Source organism: Plecotus auritus, assembly GCF_963455305.1.
Source record: "Plecotus auritus genome assembly, chromosome: 8".
Classification (NCBI taxonomy): Eukaryota; Metazoa; Chordata; class Mammalia; order Chiroptera; family Vespertilionidae; genus Plecotus; species Plecotus auritus.
Window position 1 is genome coordinate 173254474 of NC_137782.1, and position 9533 is coordinate 173264006.

Consider the following 9533-nt stretch of genomic DNA (forward strand, 5'->3'; position numbering starts at 1 on the left):
TCACGGTTTGATTCCTGGTCGGGGCACAGGCCTGGGTTGCAGGCTCGATCCCCAGCGTGGGGCGTGCAGGAGGCAGCCGATCCATGATTCTCTCTCATCATGGATGTTTCTGTCTCTCTCTCTCCCTTCCTCTCTGAAATCAGTAAAAAAGAAAAAAAAAAAAAAAGAATTATGGGGGTCTCAAACCGACCACACCCTTTTTCTTTTCCCCTATAGGTAGGCTCGTGAGATTATATACCCACAAGTAAAACAATACACGGTGATTTTCATCCTTACCACACCTAGCCTGTTTTTTTGGAAAATAAATAAATAAATAAATAATAACCCCCCACACACACACACAAAAAAAAACCCCAAAAATAAAAACCGATAAAAGAACCCCGCCCCTTTAATTCCTGCGGGTCCTCTGTGTTTCACAACTGTAGCCTCAACTTTGCTTGTTCACACATTTCATGTCGTTCCTTAAACAGATGCCGTCCCACCATCACAAGCAACTTGCACAACGAACAGGTACAGAACACAACGCTCATACCTCCTAACAACAACAACCACATAAAGGTGGAGGTAATCGTGCTGCAGGATCACAGACTTCCGGGGCAAGAGAGGGCTTTGGTGAATCAGAGGGAGGGTAACGGCTTGTGCTAGGGAAGAAAGTAGGTGGCTAGGAAAGGCCTAGAAAGATCTAGAAAGGCCTAGAAAGGCCTAGAAAGAGAAAATGCCGAGGAGAGGTCATTTCTGCAGCTGGGCCTGGGAGCAATGCACAGAGAAGCCAGCGCCCTGCCTCGCTGCACAGACGCCTGCTGTGGCTCGTGGGGGCCAGGAAACCACGGGCAATGGCAGCCCAGGGCCATGGGCTGGCTTCCAGGGCAGCTGCCGGGCGCACCGCCCGCCGTGGAGAGCGGCCCAGGAAAGGAGCGGTTACGTAGGGATCAAGCCACTTGTTCTTGGACGGTAATTGGTCACAGAGCATGTCCTGGCATTGGATAATGTCCTGGGATGGATAATGTCCTGGGATTGGATAATGTCCTGGGATGGATAATGTCCTGTGATTGATAATGTCCTGTGATTGGATAATGTCCTGGGATGGATAATGTCCTGGGATTGGATAATGTCCTGGGATGGATAATGTCCTGGGATTGGATAATGTCCTGGGATGGATAATGTCCTGGGATTGGATAATGTCCTGGGATGGATAATGTCCTGGGATTGGATAATGTCCTGGGATAGGATAATGTCCTGGGATTGGATAATGTCCTGGGACTGGATAATGTCCTGGGATGGATAATGTCCTGGGATGGATAATGTCCTGGGATTGGATAATGTCCTGGGACTGGATAATGTCCTGGGATAGGATAATGTCCTGGGATGGATAATGTCCCGGGATGGATAATGTCCTGGGATTGGATAATGTCCTGGGATGGATAATGTCCTGGGATTGGATAATGTCCTGGGATGGATAATGTCCTGGGATTGGATAATGTCCTGGGATGGATAATGTCCTGGGATTGGATAATGTCCTGGGATGGATAATGTCCTGGGATTGGATAATGTCCTGGGATTGACAATGTCCTGGGATGGATAATGTCCTGGGACTGGGATTGATAATGTCCTGGGACTGGGATTGGATAATGTCCTGGGATAGGATAATGTCCTGGGATGGATAATGTCCTGGGACTGGGATTGATAATGTCCTGGGACTGGGATTGGATAATGTCCTGGGATAGGATAATGTCCTGGGATGGATAATGTCCTGGGACTGGGATTGATAATGTCCTGGGACTGGGATTGGATAATGTCCTGGGATAGGATAATGTCCTGGGATGGATAATGTCCTGGGACTGGGATTGATAATGTCCTGGGACTGGGATTGGATAATGTCCTGGGATGGATAATGTCCTGGGATGGATAATGTCCTGGGATAGGATAATGTCCTGGGACTGGATAATGTCCTGGGATTGGATAATGTCCTGGGATGGATAATGTCCTGGGATTGGATAATGTCCTGGGACTGGATAATGTCCTGGGATGGATAATGTCCTGGGACTGGGATTGATAATGTCCTGGGACTGGGATTGGATAATGTCCTGGGATTGGATAATGTCCTGGGATGGATAATGTCCTGGGATTGGATAATGTCCTGGGACTGGATTTTACTCCCCTTCATTTTTTTATAAAATATGTTTTTATTTATTTCAGAGAGGAATGGAGAGAGAGAGAGAAATATCAATAATGAGAGAGAATCATCGGTTGGCTGCCTCTTGAGGATCGAGCCCGCAACCTGGGCATGTGCCCCTGACTGGAATCGAACCCAGGGACCCTTCAGTCTGCGGGCCGACGCTCCATTCGCTGAGCCAAACCAGCTAGGGCTCCCCTTCATTCTTGATTTAACACAATTTTACTCCCCTTCAATCTTCCCGGAAAGCGGAGATGGTAGCTATCGTCCCATTTCACAGATGAGAAAGCCAAGGGCCACTTTTCTTTCTCAAAGTCTAAGAGCCGCACAGCGGGGACTAGGCTGGCCGCGGTGTGGTTGGCCCACCGTCCCACATGGAGCTCCAGGGTAGTGACACGGGAGTCTTTGAAGGCTTGGGCAATGAGTAACGAATAGCAGCTGCACAGACAACCAAATCCCTGGCCCAGGGCACCAGTTACGAAGGCGAGAAATCCTGAAATATGTCCACCAGGACGCCTAGTGACACGTTTTCCACAACGAGGCATTAGAAAAGGCAGCAGCCGCCGTAACACCAGTCCGCTGACAAGGACAACTACACGTGCCCACAGGCCCCGAAAATCTGAACCCCCCAAGGAGGCAGCGAGATCAGGTAGTCAGACCTGGGTCACTTCAGGAGGTGCCTACGACCGTTCCCTCATCTATCCTCTCTGCATTTGTTGTTGTTGTTGTTAATCCTCACCCACAGATATTTGCTCCACTGATTTTTAGACAGAGTGGAAGGGAGCGGGAGAGACAGAGAGAGAAACATCGATTGGTTGCCTCCTGCCCACGCCCCACCTAGGGCGGGATATAAGCCAGGGATCGAGCCTACAACCGAGGCATGTGCCCTTAACTGGAATCGAACCCGGACCCTTCAGTCCGCAGGCCAGTGCTCTATCCACTGAGCCAAACTGGCCAGGGCCCAAGGATATTTTTCCATTGCTCTTCAGAGGGAGTAGAAGGAAGGGAGGGAGGGGAGAGAGGGAGAAGGAGAGAGACATGGATGTGAGAGAGACAGCATTGTTTGGCCCCCTGAGGGCAGGAAATGAACCGGAAACCCAGGCAGATGTCCCTGATCAGGAATCAACCCTGAGATCTGTCGTAGCCCAGGCTGATGCTCCAACCATTGAGCAACCCAGCCAGGGCCCATCTGAATTTTTTTTAAAAATCACTTGTTAAACAACAGATTTTCATCTTCACCAAAACAAGGGATTATTATTCTAAAACCACCTAGTAAGTGATGGCAGATTCACATGGCTTAATATTACAGTGCCATAGTTAATGGTGAGATCCAAAGAACAAGATATGAAAAGCAAGTTACAAAATATGTATGAAGTGAGGTCACCTTTATTAATAGGTGGATATGTATGAATACATGTATGCATCAATAATATTTATGTGGCCCAGCCGGTTGGTGTTGCTCAATGGTGGAACATTGACTTATGAACCAGGAGATCAAGGTTCAGTTCCCAGTCAAGGCACATGCCTGGATTTGGGGCTCAATCTCCAGGAGGGGGCGTGCAGGAGGCAGCTGATCAATGATCCTCTCATCATTATGTTTCTCTTTCTCTCCTCCCTCCCTCTCAGAAATCAAAAATATATTTAAAAAATAATATTTATGTGTAGGAAAAATGGATGTACATACTGAAACTATAATAATTACGGGTGATTTGCATTTTCTTTTTCATGCTTTTCTGTGATCTGCACATACTTTCCGTGATTTTGTACCAGATGGTGAAAGTGTTTCTAGACAGCAAATGATGCTCTGACTCTAGCATCCTCACGCCCTTTTGGCGGGAGTGTTGACAGGAGCAGCTTCTCGGAGGGTCCCGTGGACAGACCTGTAACATTTCCCCGCATTTCTCAACCATCTCACCTCCACACGTGCACGAGAACAGTCCTCACAGATTGTCTGTGCGGCAAAAGACTAGAACACTTGAATGTCCATCCATAAGGAAATGGCAATAAATCAAGGCCACATCTGGTCACAGTGGTCGGCAAACTCATTCGTCAACAGAGCCAAATATCAACAGGACAACGATTGAAATTTCTTTGGAGAGCCCAATTTTTTAAACTTAAAACTTCTTCTAACGCCACTTCTTCAACATAGACTCGCCCAGGCCGTGGTATTTTGTGGAAGAGCCACACTCCAGAGGCCAAAGAGCCGCATGTGGCTCGCGAGCCGCCGTTTGCCGACCACGGCGCCAGGAGAAAGAACGCGCACTTAGGGACCGTCTCTAATCACGCGATCAGGTGCAGACGCTCGTCTAAAACCACCGTGGAGCGTATACCTGTGTTTGCGTGTGCGTGTGCGGGCTGTCTCCGGAAGGCTCTCCTGGAAAAGCATAACCACGCCGCCCGCCCGCCACCTTCAAAGGGGAGCAACCAGGGCGACGGGACAGGGAGCTGGCCGGAGGGAAGCAGTTCTCACCCGATCGATAGCTTTCCGCTGACTGGGCTGTTGAATTTTTTACCACGCGCATATGTTGCTCCAAACACAACCCAAACAAAACCCTGACAAAGCCTCGGGGGACACGGCACCCCTGCTCTTCCTAAGGTGCCAGCACCTGAGCCCGTCCTCTTTGTCCTCTTGGTGCCGAAGGCGGCCCCTTAAAAAAAGCCGCCTCCTGCAAGCAAGCGAAACTGGAGGACTCTGCATGCTGCTGTCCACCAGCGCCCTCAGGGGACCCCCCCGTACCCCTCCCCCCGCACACACACACACTCTTCTCGTGACTTCTAGGACCCGGTTTAGGCGGGTATGGGCTCAGCCAAAGCCAGAGCCCTGTGTCTTCTGACAACAACGCGCTCGTTTGTAGTAAATAAGAAACCGTTTACCTTTCAGCAAAGGCATCCAGTTTCCCCAGCTCATCCGAGAGGCCGAGGAGGGAATCCAAGGTCCCCACCTGGAAAGGGCGAGAGCGATCAGGGGCTCAGGGCCTGCGGCAGAGAAGCGAGGGCGCCTCTCACCGCGGGGCCGGGCGTCTGAGCCTGCCGCCTGGCGTTACTTGTCCTTGGTCATCAGCAGCCAAACGGGAACCTGGGAAGAACTCTTAAGGGAAATCAGTGGATTTTTGAAAGTGTTTTTACATTTCTTTTTGCCCGTGGGGTACGTGGCCACGTGTCTGCCATAGGAAGACGTGACTAGGAGTGGCGGCTGCCTTCCTGTGAGGGGTGGCCTGCTGGTCACAGGTTAAATCCCGAGTCGTGGAGCAGTCAGACCAGAAAGCAAGTTAGAGAAATGCTCCTTTCCAAAAGGCCCTCTTCTCCCAGCGCGTCCGCCCGCCCCTTCCTCTGCTCCCCGTTGAGGGCATCACGGTGACGGTGCGGGCAGGGCACTCGCTCCCGTCACTCGTGGAAGTCTCTCCCCGTTCAGATTACTTTCCACAACCTGCCTCTAAGCGTGGAGATCCTCAGAGGCCGAAACTGTATTGCAGGTCTATTGGCAGAATCAGAAGGAAAAACTCTGTGGTCACGTTAGCAGCCGCCAATCAGACGTTAAAAAGTAGCTGGGAGCCCTGGCCGGTTGCTCAGTGGATAGAGTGTCGGCCTGCAGACGGAAGGGTCCCGGGTTCGATTCCGGTCAAGGGCATGTACTTGGGTTGCAGGCTCCTCCCTGGCCCGGGTCCTGGCCAGGCGTGTGCAGGAGGCAACCAATGTGTTTCTCTGTCTTTCCCTCTCTCTTCCACTCTTGCTAAAATCAGTGGGAAAATGTCCTCGGTGAGAATTAAAAAATAAAAAAAGAAACACACACAAAAAACTGGGAAACTATAAAGCCTGGGTATCTCTGGTCTGAGAAGTGGCTTCTTTTTAAGAAACTTGGTTTTAAGCAACTTTGGGCAGGGGTCCTGTGTGTTTTCCTCTGTTCCCTGCAGCCTCACGCAGAGGGAGTGCTGATGGGGGCTGGATGGACTCCCTGTCACAGCAGTCGTCACTGGACAGACAGTGTCAGGTTTGGAAAGTCAGCAAGATAGGGGTTCAGGTCCCGGAGCTGCCACGTACCAGCTCTCCAACCCCCGCGCCCTTCCTCGGGCCCATCTAGAGTGCGGGACTTGCAAAGATTTGAGACGATACGTTTAAAGTGCCTGACCCCCAGCATACCGCTCGGTAAACACGAGCAAAAGTAAAAGCACAGCCTGGCCCGCGTAGCTCCGGGGCTGAGCGTCGACCTAGGAACCGGGCGGTCACGGTTCGATCCCGGTCAGGGCACATGCCCGGGTTGTGGGCTCTATCCCCAGTGTGGGGTGTGGAGGAGGCAGCCGATCCATGATTCTCTCTCATCGGGGATATTCCAATCTCTCTCTCCCTCTCCCTTCCTCTCTGACATTAAATTTTTTTTTGAAAAAAGTAGAAGCATCACCAACAACTATGGCAGCTGACGGTGCAGCTCCCGTGGGAAGGGTGCCTGGAGGTTGGGACAGGTGCGCACGGCAGAGTGCGGGGCAGCGCGTCCCTCCAGCCCTCGAAACACAGCCTCCCCCTGGAAGCCCACCGTCTCAGGGAGCAGCGCAAAACGCCCCCGCTCTTTGAAGCGAGAACTGTCCCTAAATTTGTCTGTCCTGTGCGTTTCAATCTCACGTTGTTCTCCAACGCAAGCCTTAGACCAAGCACGTCACACCCAAAGGCTAACACGGGCCAAATAGAGGAGGCATGTGGCCCGCAGGCTGCGAGTTTGACATGCTTGCCTTAGCCACTCCTGCTGTCAGATCTGTCTGTCACCTGCCCAGCGACCACCAGCTCCCCTGCCTGCCTCTCCGACAGAGCCTGGAGGACCCTGGATTTCCTGCCCTGTCACGGCTGAAACTCTCCACGCCTGAATATGTCAGCTATGTTATCGGTCTTCCTAGATGGTGGAGAGGAAACAGGAAGAATCTGAAAGCGATTCACAAGAAGTCAAGTGTGTAAGATGCTCCCACACCCTCTCCCTGTTCCTCCTGTCCTGTCGCGCCACGTCCCCCGGTACCACGACCCATTTGGGCGACGGCGTGAAGTTCCAGGCGGGCCCCGGGGCTCCCCGTCCACCCTCACCCCCGGGCTGACCCTCAGTGCGGCCGCCGCTGCCCTTATTGTGTCCTTGGCTTCCAGCAGACACCCCTCCACCCCATCCAGCCCCTCCCGCCTCCTCCCGGGAACTGTACCTTGAAGTCAGGAATGGCGAACTTGGTGTTATAGGACAGGTTGGACTTGGAGGTCACCGTGTTCATCCTCTCCAGGGCTTGTAAGTTTTCCTTGTCGCCGGGGGCGGAAATTAACCAAAACTCGGACATGCTTCCAGTCTTCTCCTATCCAGTAACTGACACACACACAGAAACGGGACAAGGTCAGCTGTCTCTCCTTCCTCACCACTCCCTTCCCTGGTAAGCACGCCTCTCCCTGGTTCCCATTCTCTGTGCCTTTGACCTTCAGCTCAGATCCCATTGGACGCCCATCGGTACAAGCTGATCTGCAATGTTCTTATCTCCGCCTGAAGCGCCCTCGGGTCTCCACCAGGACTCCCCAAGGGGCTCCTTCCCCAGGGGGTTCTGACTGGTTTTCAGGGACACCATGCTTCCTTTCCTCCGCTCCCCGACTCCAGTGACAGGCCCCACCCCACGTCATAAACAGGGGACAGTACACGGGGCCTGGGGGACCTTCTGGAATGACATTTCCTCCCTGCCACCGTGCATCTTCTGGGATGCAGGATGGGGTGAGGCAGAGGTGAGGCAAGTCCACCGGGGCAAACCCCAGATCTTCGCTCACCAAACCTGAGATGGGCACTGGCTGTAAAAATAGGCGTCAGGCCCCGGTGGGCGGCTCCTTGGTCAGAGCATCCCCAGGAACACTCAGGTTGCAGGTCTGATGCCTCCTCAGGGCACATGCAAGAGTCCTCCAAGTTTCTCTCCCTTCCTTTCTCTCTCTCAAATCAATCCATACATGATTTTTAAAAAATGTTAAGTGGACTTCAGAAGGAAGTCTTTTGGTGAAATAAGAAAAAAAAGGGGCTTCGAAAGGTGCGTTTTCCAAGACTGGGTCGCCCCCGAGCAGGGAGCCTGCTGGGCCGGCGGCGGCGGATTCTGGCCAGCGGCCTCCGACGCCCATTAGTCCTGCTCATTCAAACGTGCACACGCCCACACCGTCCTCCCTCGCTCTGGCCTCCCTTCCCGCGCCCCCCAGCGCCTCTGGGAGGCTGGGGGCGACCCGGGATGTAGCTGAGACCCATCGGGCAGCTTTTCTCTCCCGCACGCATCTCATTGCGCTCAAGGTAAGCCCAGTCCCTCCTGCTCCGCGCACCCCGCGCAGTGCCTCTCTGTCGATGGCCTGGGGACAAGCTGGCCCTGCGCACCGCCCCAGAGGCCACCTGCCTGGCGCGGGGAGGGCGCAGCGGAGGCGCCGGCTCGGTTCCCACGGAGGAAGCTGTGACCAGGACGCCCCGTGGGGATACAGGGACGCGGGCGGGCGGCGGGCGCGCCTCTCCCCCGCCGTCTCGGATCCCCGATCGCGCGTGTCCTTACCGGGAGCCGGCGAGCCGCGCGGGCGGGCGGGCTGCGAGCAGACGAGACCCCCCGTGGGGATACAGGGACGCGGGCGGCGGGCGCGCCTCTCTCCCGCCGTCTCGGATCCCCGATCGCGCGTGTCCTTACCGGGAGCCGGCGAGCCGCGCGGGCGGGCGGGCTGCGGGCAGACGAGCCGGGCGGACGGGCGCGGGGCCGGAGCGCTCGGCCGGCTCCCGGGAGGCAGCGGCTGTGCGCGGCGCCCCGCCCCGAGCTTATATCCCCGTGGAGGCGGCCCCGCCCGCCCCGGGTATTTGCATACCGGGTCGCCGCCTCCCGCGGTCCGGGACTGGGGGCCGCGGGCCGCCCCGGGGACAGCGGAAAGGGGGCGCAAGCCCTCCCCGCGGGGGGTCGGGACCTGGCGGGGCGCCGGGCGGTCGGACGGGGTCGCCAGACCCGCAAAGCCGCGCGGAGCTGACAGGACGTGAGATGACCGAGCGAAGCGGGAGAGGCGGGGCTCCCGGGACGGGGACACCTGCCCTCGCTGCCGCCGCGCCCCCAGCCCCCGGGACAGGGCTCGAGGGTCTCAGGGAAGATCGCCGAGAGACCCGACTGACCTGGGGGGAGCGAGCGCCGGCGCCCCGGTTGGCACACACCTGGGCAGAGCCGCGGATCTCCCGGGGGCGTGGGCGAGCGCGGTCCCTGTTGCCCAGGAAACGCCCCCCGCCCCAGGCGCCCCCCTGGCCGGCGCTCCCCGGTGGCCCTGCCCGGCGCGGGGAGGGACTTGCTGCCCGGCCCGCGGGGGCGCAGAATGCGCGCCGGCTCACCAACCCTGGCCACTATGGCGCGTTACA

The 9533-nt window shown here is 55.6% G+C and overlaps 1 protein-coding gene across 2 annotated transcripts in view; it reads right to left on the reverse strand.

Moving 5' to 3' along the window:
- ATP6V1C2 (ATPase H+ transporting V1 subunit C2) overlaps positions 1–8956 on the reverse strand; it is a 31566-nt gene extending 22610 nt beyond the window's left edge. Inside the window, exons 1-3 of one of the 2 annotated variants that reach the window (XM_080686424.1) lie at positions 8701–8956; positions 7348–7502; positions 5048–5115 (exon numbers count right to left, since the gene is read on the reverse strand). In XM_080686424.1, coding sequence (XP_080542550.1) covers positions 5048–5115; positions 7348–7476 — 197 coding nt within the window. In that variant the 5' untranslated portion in view covers positions 7477–7502; positions 8701–8956. The remainder of the gene's footprint in view (positions 1–5047; positions 5116–7347; positions 7503–8700) is intronic. The other variant, XM_080686425.1, reaches the window with a different exon arrangement.
- Positions 8957–9533: the final 577 nt, after the last annotated feature.